The sequence below is a fragment of the Vigna unguiculata genome, chromosome 4, assembly GCF_037176805.1.
Source record: "Vigna unguiculata cultivar grain cowpea cultivar isolate G323 ecotype 2 chromosome 4, ASM3717680v1, whole genome shotgun sequence".
Taxonomy (NCBI): domain Eukaryota; kingdom Viridiplantae; phylum Streptophyta; class Magnoliopsida; order Fabales; family Fabaceae; genus Vigna; species Vigna unguiculata.
The window spans coordinates 39,817,955-39,834,738 of record NC_140795.1 but is presented as its reverse complement, the minus strand read 5'-3'; the positions used below and the strand labels follow the sequence as shown (position 1 = coordinate 39,834,738).

General features: G+C 36.6%; 1 protein-coding gene across 3 annotated transcripts; it reads left to right on the top strand.

Moving 5' to 3' along the window:
- Nucleotides 1–237: 237 nt before the first annotated feature.
- On the top strand, nucleotides 238–4,235 carry LOC114181974 (tubby-like F-box protein 8). Of its 3 annotated transcripts, none has more exons than XM_028068692.2 (6): nucleotides 238–406; nucleotides 818–863; nucleotides 1,401–1,856; nucleotides 1,967–2,054; nucleotides 2,791–2,923; nucleotides 3,214–4,235. In XM_028068692.2, exons 3-6 carry the CDS (start codon nucleotides 1,515–1,517, stop codon nucleotides 3,959–3,961), a joined length of 1,311 nt encoding a protein of 436 aa, XP_027924493.1. In that variant the 5' UTR covers nucleotides 238–406; nucleotides 818–863; nucleotides 1,401–1,514; the 3' UTR covers nucleotides 3,962–4,235. The 3 variants fall into 3 exon arrangements, with proteins under 3 accessions (XP_027924493.1, XP_027924495.1, XP_027924494.1); XM_028068693.2 differs by having other exon boundaries at nucleotides 251–406; nucleotides 827–863; XM_028068694.2 differs by lacking the exon at nucleotides 818–863 and having other exon boundaries at nucleotides 241–406.
- Nucleotides 4,236–16,784: the final 12,549 nt, after the last annotated feature.

Sequence of the window (16,784 nt, the reverse complement as noted above, 5' to 3'; positions counted from 1 at the left end):
GACTTCGCATTCAGATACCACTAATTAAAGTCAACCGTCAAGGGTGAAACCGTAATTGGAGTAACCACAGGTAACAACGCCTCCACCAAGTTGGTGCTAACTTTAATTAACTTATTTAATTATTAAACTTTTTCTCAATTTTATAATCCCTCAATGGTGATTATTAATGATTAATTAATTAATTAAGCAGCATTTATAGCAGTTAATAAAATAATAATAATAGTATAGTAGTAGTAGTTTCTTTCTTGGTGGGATTTAATAAATGCAGTGAGTGCGTGTCTTTAGGAGTCAGAGGTTGTGTCACAGACACGGAAAAGGAAAGAGAAAGGAAAAATTGCTTCTTGGACCTTCAGGCGCTGAGTTCTTCTTCTTCTTCTTCTCTGATCTTGTTTTTCTTTCTTGAATGGTAAAATTCTAGTCTTTTTTTTTTTTTTTTTTTTTTTTTTGTATTTGATTCTTCTTTATAGATTGTAGTCTCTTGCTTACTATTTTTTTTTTCTATTTTTTTACTGCTGAACGGTGATGGGAGTGTTGACCCAGAATTCTTCTTGGTCAAACTAACAGTTTTCTTAAGTTTGCTCTTCTAGGTTCTTTGAAAGTTTCCATTTTTCTTTTTGTAGTCCGAGTTCTGTGGAATTTTCATTTGGGTCTAATTTGGTGACCTTTATGGGTTTTTTCTTTTCTTTGACTTATCTGTTTTTTGGTTTGAATTATATGAATTGATATTTTTAATTTGTTTTCTGGTTGTTTATTATTATTACTGGTGTTGTTGTTCTTATTATTATTTTGTTTTATACTGATCTCTTGTTATTATTAGGGTGGGCAGAAGAAGGACTTATTTCTCAGTGTGTTTGGTATTTGAGGTTTGTAATATGTGAATTACAATCTTACATCTCGTTTTCTGCGTTGTGTGATTTGTATTTGCTCTTGTGCACGTGAGACATTCTTAGAGTTTCAGGAAATTTGATGCATCTGTCTTAAGATAAAATAGATGTTTAGGCTTATTAGAGTTTCGGGAAATTTGATACTCTAGTTTCACTTTTGACTCTAATTGTATTTCTTTCTCTCCCTTTGTGAGGAATCGTAGGGGGTTGATACAAACACAAATTTTTTTGTAAGATTCTGACTAGGGTTTGTTGCTCTCTTAAGAAGTTAGATTTAGGGGTCCAACTGTTTGAGATAATGTTTTAAAATATGATTCTGACAAAAGTCTGAAATTTTAGGCCGCTTTAAACTTTAGGTTCATGTGAGGCTTTCTTTTCATGAGAATCTCTCTCTCTCTTTTGTTTTCTTTTTCCTTTTCCCTCTTTGTGCTTTTCTCTATCTATGTTCTGTTACTTTTATTTCTTAACAACTAAGCATCGAAGCTGGATTTGAATTAAAGCTTTTGTGATTTGCAGCTATTGGCTCTTCTAATTGAGAGTTGTGATATCTGAATAGAGTGGATAGTGAAGCCTTATGAATTAAGTGGTGTTGGTGCATAAGATTCTTGTGCTGTTGGTGTATTGTAGCAAATGTCCTTCCGCAGCATTGTTCGTGATGTGAGGGACGGGATTGGAAGCTTGTCAAGGCGGAGTTTTGACTTGAGGTTTTCCGGTGGTAGCAAGTCGAATAGTTCAGTCCATGAGGTGCATGAACGCCCTCCTGTTATACAGAATAGCCGGTGGGCAAGCCTTCCACCGGAGCTTCTTCGTGATGTTATTAGAAGATTGGAAGAAAGTGAGACAACATGGCCTGCTCGGAAGCATGTGGTTGCATGTGCTGCAGTGTGCAAGTCCTGGAGAGAAATGTGCAAAGAAATTGTTACCAGTCCTGAGTTCTGTGGGAAGATTACTTTCCCAGTTTCCCTGAAGCAGGTGAGACTTTTGGTTGTTATATTCTATCCTATGTTCAAGATATATTTTATAGAACTGGTTTATACAAGAGTGCTTGCTCATATGATGTTCTATTGATTCTTGTTTTGCAGCCTGGTTCAAGGGATGGGGCCATTCAGTGTTTCATCAAGAGAGACAAATCTAATCTGACATACCACCTATTCCTTTGTCTGAGTCCTGGTGAGCTCAGTTCTTACTTTTGAAACCCTTACATAGGAGTTTGTTTGATTTCCTTTTTGATTGGTTTGAATTTATATATTATGTGATTTATTCGGTGGTGCAGTTTAATGTATGGTCTGTTTATGTTATTTCCATTATGGCCTAATCAGATTTATCATTCAATGATGAAGTTATTGTGTTCCTGGATTCGTAATTTTGCATAATAGCAAATGATTTATCTTATGCTTGTAAACTTTTTTTTTTGTTCAAGATTTGTGGACCAACCGAATCTGGTATTGTCTAAGATTGGTTCACCCTGCAAAATTTGATGGCGTGTGTCTTTCTAGAGTACAGGATCAATAGATTATTAGTTTAATAGCTAAATGTTGGTGACCACCTAATCCACTAAAATATATGATTTTGTTCCACCACCAACCAGATTGTGTTTTTGAAAAATTGACCTACCTAGTTCGTTGTTATTGCCTTCTGTTAATTTATTGTGTTCATGTAGTTAAAGTAGAAAGGTATAGGTTTGGGAATTGAACGAATAAACTAGTTTTTGTTTGTAACATTTAGAGTATTGATTTAATTCTTAGCTATGCTGGCTTCTAAAACGTGGCATATTTCCATACTTGAGTGGACAAATTACGTGGCTGTTACCATACATATGTGGCCTGTAAATGTACAGTGAGAAGTTTTCTGGATTTGGTTGTCATTTTTTCTGGGATATGTTTTGAATTCATAACTCTTCATGCAGCATTGCTAGTTGAAAATGGAAAGTTTCTTCTTTCTGCGAAAAGGACCAGAAGAACGACTTGCACAGAGTATATTATATCAATGGACGCGGACAACATATCGAGATCCAGTAGCACTTACATTGGAAAACTGCGGTATGTTCCTTTGGGATTCTAAATTTTTGCAGCATGATTTTGTTTGTCAAATCATGAAATTAAATTTTTACTGATACCTGTTTTGAAGGACATGAAAACTAATTAAATCTTTTAACTTTTTTGTTTCCTGAAAAGTTAGTTCCTGTGGATTTTAATATGATCATTGACATTGATGATGATTAAATTTAGTACTCATATGAGATCTTTCAACTCTCTGTATTGAAAGCACTTTTTCTGTATTTTTTTTTGTTGCAGTATGAACTTATGTTGTGTCATTTCTCTCATTTCAGGTCTAATTTTCTTGGCACCAAGTTCATAATTTATGATACACAGCCTCCCTACAACAACTCTCAGTTGTCTCCTCCGGGTCGAAGCCGAAGGTTTAATTCCAAAAAGGTTTCTCCCAAGGTTCCTAGTGGCAGCTACAATATTGCCCAGATCACCTATGAGTTGAATGTCCTTGGTACTAGGGGCCCAAGGAGGATGAACTGCACCATGCACTCAATCCCTGTATCAGCCCTTGAGCCTGGTAGCACCGTGCCCGGCCAGCCGGAGCTTCTTCCCCGTGCACTGGAAGATTCCTTCAGGAGCATATCCTTTGCAAGATCAATTTACAGCTCAACTGATTTTAGCAGTTCTAGATTCTCAGACATAGTTGTGGCAGGCAATGAAGAGGAACAAGGAAAGGACATGCCTCTAGTTCTTAAAAACAAAGCTCCAAGATGGCATGAGCAGCTGCAGTGTTGGTGCCTCAACTTCAGGGGAAGGGTGACTGTTGCATCTGTCAAGAATTTCCAGCTGATTGCTGCAACACAGCCAGCTGCAGCTGCCAGTGGTGGTGGTGGTGGTGGTGCTCCTCCTCCTCCTCCACCGCAGCCGTCATCGCAGCCACCTCAGTCTGATCATGACAAGATTATTCTTCAGTTTGGCAAGGTTGGGAAGGACATCTTTACTATGGACTATAGATATCCCCTTTCTGCATTTCAGGCTTTCGCCATTTGCTTGACTAGCTTTGACACAAAACTGGCTTGTGAATAGAGACATTGAAGAATGGTACAAAGACAATAGGATTCTATCTCCATTTATGTAATACAATGGGTGGTGAAGCTACATCAAGTCATAATACACCACATAGTTTTTTAACTGTAAAGAACAGAACAAGCTGTGCTCAATGTATTTTTTTTTTCTTATATGTTTTTCCTTTTCTGCAAGAAACTATCTCTCAAACATGTGTTGCTTCCCTGCAGTGTTTTTGCTGATTCATTGATTAAGTTTTAGTCACTGAATAGTATACATGCAGCTGTTATCTACATATCCATAATTTGCATGGTAAAAATCGAACGAGATAAATAATTCTTGTTATAACTTCTGGAGTTGTTAAATGCTCATTGTGGTGGAAGATTTGAGTGAAAATTATTAATCTTTTAATGCTTCACCATTTTCTCTCTCTGGAGTTGGAATCCATGAACTCTACAAAATCTCACATAGATTTCCGATGATGATCATGAACGATGCTCAAATTAAAATGATCATATAATTCTAATCTACATTTTAAATCGCTTTTATGAATTGACATATTAGATTGGATATTGATCTTTTACACAATGTTTGGATAGCATAGTTGTGAGACTTTTTTCCCACACTTTTTTCCCACAATGGTGTAATATATTTATGCAATTACGAGAGTGGTGCACAAATTTTTTAAATTCCAAAGGATAAGTCGTGCCATTATGGTGCAGTTTCATAATAAAAAAGTCGTGTTAACATCAACCAATTTTAATTAAAATGAGCTGAAGTCATACCAACTTAGAGAGATTTCTTTGTTGTTTAGAAATTATGCCAAACTTTAATTAACATTCTAAGCAAACTCGTGCCAATATGGGAAGACTTCAGTATTAAATTGTTAATGAAGAAGTCGTATCATATTGGGACGACTTTAGTTTGGCTAAATAAAAATTAAATATTTTTTTAGTCATATTAATTAGTTAAATAATGATGCATATAAGTAGTTAAAAATTTCATGATGATTTTGGTTTCTTATAATAGGGCGTGAAAGTTATCTATGAGAGCCTATGCCACAAGGAGGTCTTCTTCGTTGTTGTCTAGGTCTTATTTGAGGGCTCTTAACTGGATCGTCATCATCATTATCTTTATGTTTTTGTCTTTGGTTTATATCTTCCACCATTTGTGGTGGCATTGTAGGTCAATAATATTGCTGGAAGGATGTGGGATATGCGAATGAAGGTGTTGACGAAGAAGTTGCAAAAACATTTTGTGTAGGACCAGAAAAAAGTATTTGGTTGTTGAGAGAACATGTTGTATGTGTATGGATCTTGCTAGAATGGAGTATGTGAAGACATTGGTTGTGGCACATTCAAGTATGGTGGAAAAGGAAGTGGTTGAAAACTCGGTTGACCAAACGACTGGTATTGAGGTTGTTGAACATATGAAGAAGACCCAACATGCTGATAAGGAGTGTGTGTTGGAGGTTGGGTAGACTCTTGTGGCATATTGTACTGTAATATAAAATGAAAATGTTAAGATGATAAAAAATTACAAATAAATTGTTCAAGTGAGGTGACTTACATCGTCATTGGATAATGATTGCGAAGGCGAAATATAACGAACAACATGGTTGATGTACCACTCCATATATGTTGTGGTGTCATGCAAGTGGCCTTTGTCAGTGAAGTTAATACCTTCAATTAGACGATTATAGCGATCGTTTCACATTGCTATCCATGCGGCATGGTATTGAGGCCAATTTCTTTCTATTCTACCTCTCATATCTTCTTTGTGAAGCTAATCCAAATTCAAAGGGTTAAAAAACCAAATTGTCGCATAACCCGATCAACCTGATGAAATTCCACGGTTGCAAAACAGATAAGAGGGGCTACCACTCTACAAACTCGAGAGACCTCAATATCAATTATTGAGACCTTGGAGTACGGTGTCCACAAGAACTAAAAAAAAACTATATATCAGTAGCGTTGGAAGTTGTGTGTTTACTATACATACAAACTTTGTACAAGAAACGCAGTTCACCTGTTTAGTGTTAAGCTGGTCTAGGGTTTTCCTTATAAGGGGAATGGTCTTGGTAGGGGCATAATGCCTTTGATTTGGCACACGATACCACCTTTGTAAAAATAAACTTGCGTGTAATTCGAAGAAAAATATACAAATTAGAAATACGATGGTTTAGGTATAAACTAACCTTTTTGCAAGTGGGAAACCATCACCTGCAGCGGTAAGTGGGCCAATCGGAGGAGCTAGACATGTAATGCATTCCCATGCCCAACACTGTAGTAGAAGCATGCAACCACCAATGTTTTCCTGGTTAAAATCTACCCCATGATCTAAGGCACAATACAAAAATGCCAATACAGCTAATCCCCAACTATAATTGCGAACAAAGTGTAAATCACCCAATAATAGTATATACATCATATGGATTCTAGCACCTGATGTATCTGGCATCAATAGACTCCCAATAATTGCAAAAATATGAGCCCTTGCATGTTGGGCAACAACATCATCGGTTGCACCATGTGGCAATTCTTGGAACATGTTGTTTAACTAGGATATTTTTATTGAGTTTCCTTTGAGGGATTCTAGGGGGGGGGGGGGGGGCGTATGAACCCCAACAACTATCCCACTCGTGGTATTGGTCCTCAGGTGATGTTTCACCTGTAACAGGTTCACCATCAATAGGAAGACCCAATTGCACAACAACATCTTGTAATGTAACGGTGGTCTCTCCATGCAGAAGATGAAATGTGTGGGTCTCTGTCCTCTACCTCTCCACTAATACAGTTATTAAGTGACGATTGATGTCCATGTTAGAAAATGGCAGTAACTGTCCAAATCTAGCAGCATCCATCAATGTCTTTACTCGTGGATCAATTAAGTTAACATTGTTTGTTGCCCAAATATAATGTTTTCTTGGACGTAAGAGTCTTTCATGACCTTCCCAAACAACATTAGTAACATGTTTCTCTTGCAATCTTAATACAGACATGTCACGAGGGAGTCTAACATTATGAGCCATTGCTTTTATAAAGACCTTCAACACAAATAAATAAGAAATATTTTCAAACAATAGTTACAAAAATTAAAAAAGAGTAAGTGTTAAATTAGATAAAAAAACAAAAAAAAAATTGGTATATGTTTTTATAGACATTTGTAAAACTTTTATATAAACAGAAAGTATATACATCAAAATATATATTATTTACATTAATTCTATATTATAGTTTTTTAAAATACTTTTTATATAAATGTTTTAATTAGATAAAAAACAAAAATAAAAAAATAAATTTATTCGTGAACATATAAAATTATTGTTATCATTTTTCTTTTTATATAACACCATTACTATGTGTTTTGTTAGAAGTTATTGAATTTTTTTATATAGAACTGAAAGTATATACATCAAAATATATATTTATAGTATTAAGAGTTGCAAAGAAACTAGAGACAGTAAAACGTAAGTTTATTTGGTATGTTAACGTGGTTCAAATCATGGTTGGTGTGCTTCAAACCGAAAGTATATACATCCATAATTATTCACTTATTATGCAACCACCACATATTATTAACATATCAAAAGTGAATAAGCCATACCTTTGGGTACCTTGATAGCTCTCTGCGAAAAACGAATCCCAGTAAGACAAGACCGTAGCTTGTGTGAAGGAGATCAAAACCGCTGAAGTGAAAGCTCGGTGTTGGAAGTGGTAGCTATGAAAGCTTCACCTTAGAAGAGGTAGCTATAACCAACAGGAATCACAATGCGTTGCGTGAAGCTTGCAAAAGTTGGAAGAGGTAGGCTGGAGGTTTTTTTTCTCAAATGGTGCAATTTTAATCATTATTTCCTAAACTGGTGCACTTTTTTTTTTAAATTTTCGGCAGAGGTAAGTCGTGTCAAAATGGCATGAGTTTGTCATGAAGAAATCGTCAATCGTCTAAAAATGAGACGACTTTGATTAAGTTGTGCTGAAGTACCAAATCACAGTGACTTTAATATGTTTGATAGAAGTCGTCAAAGACAGAGATGACTTCACTTAAATTAATTACGAGAATAATCAAAGTTGTGCTTCAATGATACGACTTCATCAAACCAAAGTCTCACCATAATGGGACGACTTCATTAATAAGAAAAGTCTTGCCATAATGGCACAACTTCAGTATTGAGCTATAAGAGAAGTCTTACCATAATGACACGACTTCAGTGTAATGGACATAAAGAAAGTCTTGCAATAATGACATGACTTCAGTGTTGGCCTATATAAAGAAAGTCTTGCCATAATGGTACGACTTCATTGTTATGTAAAATAAAAGTGAATAAAGAAAAAAAAATAAAAGTTAAAAAAGAGAAAAAATTATTTGGTTATCATAATATTAAATTGAATAAAGAAGTTAAAATTTTTATTGTATATATATAAATTATACAAGATATACAAGGTAAAGAAAAGAAAAATAAAATAGTTTTTTAATAACAAATATATGAGATCTAATAATTTTTTTGTTGATATATATTAAAATAAAAGTGAACAACAAAGTCGATAAATTGAAGTTACGAGAGTTACATAAAATAAAATTTCACTATTTATTTGGGCAATTGCTTCTATTATGACCAATACTTCTGCAAAAAGAACATTTCTTTGGTTTATTTAGCAGTGACTGGTCCATTTCGTTGTGGCTACGAGTTGTAGTTCGTCTTCCTGATTTATTGTGTCGCATGTGAGGGTTAGCCATTAAATTTGGACCAGTATAAGTAGACCAATAATCTTTATTTTGAACGGGCTGAAATTGCACCTCATAAGCCTTGAAGATATTTTGGAGACTATAGACAGGGTCCACAAATGTCGAAGGTTGTAATTGGAAGGATGAGCAAACAACCATTACATGAGTGCAAGGTAGGTGAAGAGCTTGAAACTCCCCGCAGTCACACCACCACTCAGATAACTTAACAATGTATGACATTGGTTGACGTCCAAGTTGGGGAGTGGAAATCTCCTGCAAATCAAACACTAAATTTTGGCGATCATATCTCTGGACAAGGCACATGACAGATTGTTGTTCATTTTTTCTTAATAAAGCATATATATCCTCTGGATATTGGTGGCTAGCTCGTAACATGCATTCAATCTTTGTCCTTCATTCTGCACACCACTTTTTTGTTTGTTCAAAGAATTTTTTAACAATAGCACAAATTGGCAATGATCTTGCTCCCTTCAAAACAAAGTTCATACACTCAGCTAAATTTGTTGTCATATGGCTGTATCTTTTCCCCCCATCGTAAGCATGGGTCCACTTTTCCAATGGTAGTTGGTCTATCCAAGAAGCTGCTTGTTGAAATTCAGCTCTCATAGCAGTTATCCTTGCTTGAAGTTTGGGTTGTTTCATTTCATAACCGGTCACAATTTCATTATTAATGCAATATAAACAAGTAATTATTGTATTTAAAATTTGAAAAATAATTAATATAGGTACCCATGTTTAGTAGTTATGTCTTCAATTCTGCATTTTTGAGCCTTTTGTTGAAATTAGAGGCATCATGGCAAATGCAGTAAAAAAAATGTGAGTCCATTTCCTTCCCAAGCAACTTCTGGAGAATGTAGTGCTGAGAGTATGGATGTGCCTCTGTCAGTGATTAAGCATACATTTGGTTAAGGTATCACATATTCTCGCAACAATTGGAAGAACCAGATCATGGATTCCTTTGTTTCACAACTGATAAAAGAGGAAAAGGAGAGGAAGGAGTTAGAATTCTAGAAAATTGACAAAGGAAGTGAGGGTGAAAGTGGAGGGACTGTTGGTCATTTCCATCTCTTGCCACAACTGATAACAATTCCCCACCATATTTGCCTTTTAGGAAACATCCGTCTAACCCAATAATAGGCCTATAACTTACAAAGTTGTCTTTACAAGCCTTCAAACACACATATAATTGTTTGAAAAATTTTTCCCCTTATTATCATCTGTAAGACTTGAGGAATTTATATAATTAAATAAATAATTATTTAATAAATGTGGGTAGTTGAAGTATTTATGGCATTTAATATTGACTTTTATGATGTGGAAAAATACCAACTCAAGTGGTTGAGTACTTTGTTATATTGAGATGACTTAGGTTCAAGTCTTGTGTTTGCCATTGTGTGTTAATTTAATTGCTTGTTGTTTTAGTGATATATTTTACCTTGGTGCGTATATTGTATTCCTAGAGGTGTAAGAATTATCATGAAACGTGAATTGGTTGAGTTGGTTGTACACTTGAATTGAAATTATGTGGTTGTGTGTTCGAACCTTAACTTATGTGAAATAGGCTCCTTTTTGTCAAAATTCTTTTTGGCATGGATGGGAAGGGTCAAAAACCCTAATCGTCAGTGTGAGAAACCAGAAGGACTGAAAAACCATCAGATTAATGGTAATTGATGGCCATTAACCCTCACATAATTAAATTCGTTTTTTTATCTAAGTTAATTAAAATAAAGGGGGAAAAGGAGAGGAAGAGGTTAGAATTCTAGAAAATTGACAGAGGAAGTGAGGGTGAAAGTGGAGGGACTGTTGGTACGTGAAAAAGGCAGAAAAGGGAGGACAATTTTGGTGGTGAAGGCAAGTGGAAGCCAAGCTTTATGGAGACAAATCATAAGAACACGTTTGGAGCAAGAGAATCTAGGTAAGGGGAGCTGCTCTTATATGATTTTATTCGTGTTTTATGTTCTGTGTGTTGTTATGGCCTAAATGCATGAAAATCTTTATCTTCACGCTGTTTCTCACAAGTTTTTGGGTTTTCGCTCAGAAACCGTTTGGCGACGATGAATGCCTGTCAGGCGATGCATCCTTGTGACCTAGTTTCTGGGTATTGCTATGAACCGCCTAACGGTGAGTTGAAGCTGCCAGGCGACGCACAGTGGCTGGTTTTGTTTTTGCTACGATTTTTGGATTCTATGGTGTTGTGAGTCTCTAGTCAGGTATCTTTGTCTTGTGCATGTGTAAGACTATATAATTGCTATTATTATGATGTATTGAGGATCGAATAGGGAGATACAAGTAGGAAGGGCCCCTGTTAGGGTGGGAGAATGAATATGAACTTTTATGAATATGGTTAAATCACGAGGGAATTGTAATTGAAAAATGTTAGTGAATGTTCCCACAGGTTGAATTGGGGATTTTTGTGATCGGGCATTGTGATATCACTGAATTGAAAAAAATAGGGTTTCTCTTTGAGTCTTGGCCGCCAAGCAACGGCTACTAGGAGCTACAGATTTGTGAACATAATTGGGCAGAGAGGAGTAAGGATCATGGGAGTGGAATTAGAATAAATTATGCATGTATTATTGGAATAAAAGTTGCACATGGGTTAATTGTGGATAAGTTAATACGTCTAATATGATGGAATGATCATATAAAGAAAATGGATTATGTAATTAGCAGTGAGTTAGTCTTTGGTGGTTTAATTAGTTGAAGACAAGGACAACTGGGATAATGTATCTGAATGTGAAATGGCAGAGAAGTTGGGTCAATTAATGTATGGAATTTTGGTGAATTAGGAAATATTAATTGAATAATTGATAGAGTTGTTAAAATATGAGAAGTATGTAATATGGGAATGACTGGACTTGCAATTAGGACATGCGGTAAGAATTGATTCTGTTGTATGTGGTATGCGGATCATAACTTGTGGTGTCCAATTTCAAGGTTGGGATTGAGTTAAGTGAATAAACATGATGCAAGGAAATATATAGAGGTTAAGCTATATGTGGGGTGACACAAGGGGGAGGTCTGGAGTTAGGAAATTAGTGCGTGATATATGATTGTAGTTGGGATGAATTTGAACTAAGTTACAAGCTATTTTGGGTGCTAAAACAGTAGCTGGCACTCTACTGATATAACGTCTGGCGGCACATGGGTGTTTGCCAAGCGATAGGACCCTCACTTTTACAGTAGATCCAGGATTTGACCTTAAAAGTTCTTGGGCATAGTCATACACAATTTTATTTATTCCTTAAAGGACCCTTCAACGTTCTTGTATGCCATTGTTTTTGCCCCATGGACATTGACCTAGAGATTCCAATGTTTCATTTTCTTCCAATTCTATTTCGAATGTTAGTTAGTTTAATTTCAGAATTGCCTCGTATGTTCTTTTCTAACCTCTGACTTAACCATTTAGAAGTTATCATCCTGATATTAAATTCCCTTCTGCAACTATGTTGCTTTATAATTTTTCTTTGCTACCAAGTACTTTGGGCAACCTTGTAAGCACAATATGCATACCACTTTCATGTACATTTTGCCCCTAGACACTTCACACATATCCTTTCTTTATCATTTCTAAAAATCTTCAATTTCCTGTTGTTATGCACACCATAAGTTCTTATAGCTTTTACAAACTCCTCTTTTTCTGTGAAGTATGTCCCCACCTCCCAATTGTAATCTTCCATACTTTTGGGCATTGAAAATATCTCAAAGTGTCCATAACTATCTTTACCATGTCTAGATGAATCATTATAGTTAACACTATTCAAACTTTCAGATGTCCCATCAGTGTCACATAAACCCCTATCATGTGCCTGATTATTATCACCACTTACTCCACCAAAATGAATTGTACCATGTGCATTACCTTCCCAAGAGTCATCTTCATCTTCATCTTTACGAATACTAGCATCCACTAGGTCCTCTTTAATGAAACTATCCCCTATGGATTCACTCTAACTACTTACATCATCACCATCCTTGTCTACATCAGCTTCATGAGTCTAAGTCCCACTAAATTTAATTAATTAATTAATAAATGCGGGTATTGGGAGTCTTTATGATATTAAATGTTAATTGATTGTGACGTGGAAAAGTACTAGCTCAAGTGGTTGAGAGTACTTGTTTATGTTGACAAGACTTGAGTTCAAGTCATGTGTATGCCATTTATGTGCTAATTAGTTGATTATTATTTTTATAATATTACGTGGAAGAATGAATAGTGGTAATATAATCCTAAATTTATAGGAATTATCATGAAACATGCATTGGTTGAATGTGCGTTGGCTTTGGAATTGGAGGGTTGTGTGTTCAAACCTTGCTAAACATAAATTAAACTTTCTTTTTGCTGAAATTTCTTTTTGGCATGGATGTGAAAGGCCATAAACCCTAGTTGGTAGAGGGGCAACCAAGGGGACTGGAAAAACCATCTAATAATTGTGCTTGAATGGTAATTACCACCATCAATGAAGGAATTTTCGTTTTGAGCCATTAACCCATCATTAAGGCTTAGTAATTGGCCAATTAAGAGGAAAAAGAGAGAGGTTTGAAGGCTGCCATTTTTGTGCACAACAAGGAGAGAAAATTCAGAGTTAAAACTATGCTATTGATTGAACCATATGGGCTGAATTGGAGAGAGCTAATGCAAGCCATTGGGATCAAGGAAGAAGTCAAGAATATTCAAGTTTTAGCAAGGAATCCAGGTTAGGGGACATGAGGTCATCTTTAATTGTATTTTTATTTGAATGTATAATGCATTATCTGTGGTTAAAGAAATTGTATTGTTGCGTTCAATTTTGCAAGTTTTTGGAAAATTTTCGGAAATCGCTTGGCGGGCTTTTAAAACTGCCAAGCGACTCATCCTTTTCTGTGTTGAAAACTGGATTCCTGAGAGGAACCGCTTGGCGATACGAACTAGCCGCCAAGCGAAGCATGTGCGTCAACCCAATTTTCTGGGTTTTCTATGAAGGGTCTGGCGATGATGAACACCTGCTAGGCAATGCAAGCCAAGTTTACTTGATTTTGGACTTTTAACACTTATGGGTTGATTCAGATCGGGGAAAAAGGGTGTAACTTTGTTGTTTGGTGGTGGAAAGGCTAGAATGGTAGAATTAAGTGTGATTGGATGCTAAATTATGGAAATTGTATTAACACTTGTATTAGGATTTGGAAATTTGGTGGTTTTAGGTTATAAGATTAAATCAATGTATGAATTTTAGAAAGAATTGATATGTTCATGTTTAATTTGATAATAAGAGCCTGGATGCATGATTTGATGGTTGGGTAGAGAAATTAGGCATAAAAAAGGGCATTCTAAGCATGAGGGTTCATGTAGAAGGTGCAACAGAAACTGAGATATTTTACAGAACTGATGCATCGCCTAGCGGAAGGTAGCTTGCCGCCAGGCGATAACAAAGGTAAGAGCTTTGTTTGCTTTGGTTGTGCGTGATCTACAATGCTTTGGCGATACCTTGAAGGTCGGCTTGCTGGATGTTTCTTGAGTTATGGCTCGGAACGTATCCTTTGAGTTGTGGCTCGGGATAGGGGTTAAACATGTAGCATTCCTTGAGTTGTGGCTCAGAATGACATCCCTTAAGTTGTGGCTCGGGATGGTGGATGAACACGAGGAACCCTTGAGTTGTGGCTTAGGTTGGCGAGTTTTACCGGTGTAAGTGTGGGAGTTATGGCTCGTACGACGAATCCAGATAGATTGTCCTTCTTGGCATCTAGTCAACGAGTTTGGTAGTCTTGGGGTGTTACGAACCCTGGGAACTCCACCTGGCATTACGGAGTGTGGTTTGTAGCATGGTTTTTCGCACGTGTTCTATAAGTGTGGCTTGTAGGTGTGACAGCAAGATGTAACATCCCTAAGGAATATTACTTAAATAAATAATTAAAATAGAAAATTGAATCTCAAAAGTCGCAATATTATTATTCCCAAACGCGGGAAAATTTAAAATGTGAAACCACGCGCCAAAAGTTATAAAACATAAATAACAAGAGTATTACAAGTTCCAAAAATTTTATTCATAATTGAAAACATAACATAATATAGTAAACATCTCCTAGCTCTAATTCCAAGCTAGCCCTCACTTCGTCACCTGAGCATCCTCAGCATCACCTGTGTCATCATCTACTCCCGTGTAACGAGTCACACGATCATCGCCATACACAAAAAGAAAGGGTGAGCTGATAAAAATACAATTAACATATAACATCACAAAAATATAAGTAAGACACCCATCTTATTCAATCTAATTAGTTCTTGGCCAAGACCTTAACCCCAAGGCTGTTCAGCCTTCAAATTACACAAATGGTTAGCCTTGGACTCAGGAATATGATGCTCACACGAACCTACCCGCTCATGGACCTGCCTCTATGAACCTCCCCGCTCGTAGTCCTGCTCTACGAAACTCCCCGCTCGTAGTCCTGCTCTACGAACCTCCCCGCTCGTAGTCCTGCTCTACGGACCTGCCCGCCTGTAGTCCAACACATGTGATCCACCATCCCCGTACCTCCCCGCATGTGGCATATCTCAAGTGTGAGCACAAAACATACGAACTTACCTCGCTCGTATCCCCACACGAGAGTAACTGGATATGAACCTCCCCGCTCATATTGTAAGACCCGTAGAATTTAATTAATTAAATAAATAATTAATTAGTAAATGCGGGTGGGAAGAGTATTTATGACATTAAGTTATGATTGGTATGATGTGGGAAAGTATTAGCTCAAGTGGTTGAGAGTACTTAAATGTGTGAGAGGACTTAGGTTCAAGTCTTATGTATGCCATTTATGTGTTATTTAATTATTATTGTTTTAATAATATGTTTGAGCATGTTGAAATGATATAATACTTGAATTGTGTGAGTTAACGTGAAATATAAATTGTCATGATGGTTTAACATTGATTTGGCAATTGCAATGGTTGTGGGTTCAAGTCTTGGAGAACTCAAATTAAACTTTATTTTTGCCACTTTAGGATTTTGGCTTGAATGTGAAGGGTTAAGGTAAACCCAAGAGGAATGGGCAGCCAAGGGTGGCTGCAAAACAGACCATAAAGCTCTAATAAATGCTAATTAACATCATCAATTGTGCCTTAATACGTTTTTGGTAATTAACCTAGTAATAAGGCACCATATAAAAGGGCAATTGTAGTAAAATGGAGGGTTTTGGCAAGCTGGAAGTTTAATCAGAAAAAAGGGCACGAATTTCAGAGATTGGTGAGGTTGAGTGAGGTGGTGGGACTGAATTGAGAGATAGACAAAAGGGTGGTCATTGGAAGCTCTCAAGTAATCCACTTTTAAGCAAAAAGATCCAGGTTAGGGGAGTTGGACTCCGTTGTTTTATTTATTTGTTAATAACATGTAATGTATGATAAATTGGATGCTTGTATGCTGTTATTTTCATGAAATTCTGCGTTTCTGGAAATTTTCCAGAAACCGCTTGGCAGGTGATGAATCACTGTCAGGCGACACATCTATTTTAGCTAGTTTTGGGGTTCCTGGAGAAGGAACCGCCTGGCGGCACATTCCCGGCTGCCAGGTGACACATAGAAAATCACTTAGCTTTCTGGGTTTGGATGAGGCGCCTGGCGGTGGCGAGTAACCCTCCAGGCGAAGCAAGCCAAATTGGTTCGTTTTTTGTGTTTTATGGGTTCTGGGGTAATTCTGATCGGAGGGAAAGCTAAACTCGTGCGTTAAAGGAGGGAGGGAAGTCAAACAACAATTAATTCCATAACATATGTGGGGTAATTGAATGAAACAATGGAAATATATTCTAGGGCTGAAAATAAACTGGGATTGGTTGTAGTAAGGGAAATGTTGGATAAATTGCGGTAAAATTGTAATAAAGGTGAGTAGATTGTGTGTTCTTAGGATGAAAATCTCGTTTGAGTGCAAATTGGATGGAAACCATAAGTGTGTGATGTGGAGAGTAGTAGTGACTACGAGGGTAGTGCTAGGTAAGTGAGTGAAACCCGTATCATGATTTAGGGAGGCATTAGTAGTTTTAAGGAAAGTGGATTGGATTGTTAATGTTGGTAGGATTAGTTATGCGGATATTAGAACTGAAGTACAAAATGCTACAGTAGTGGTATGGATTC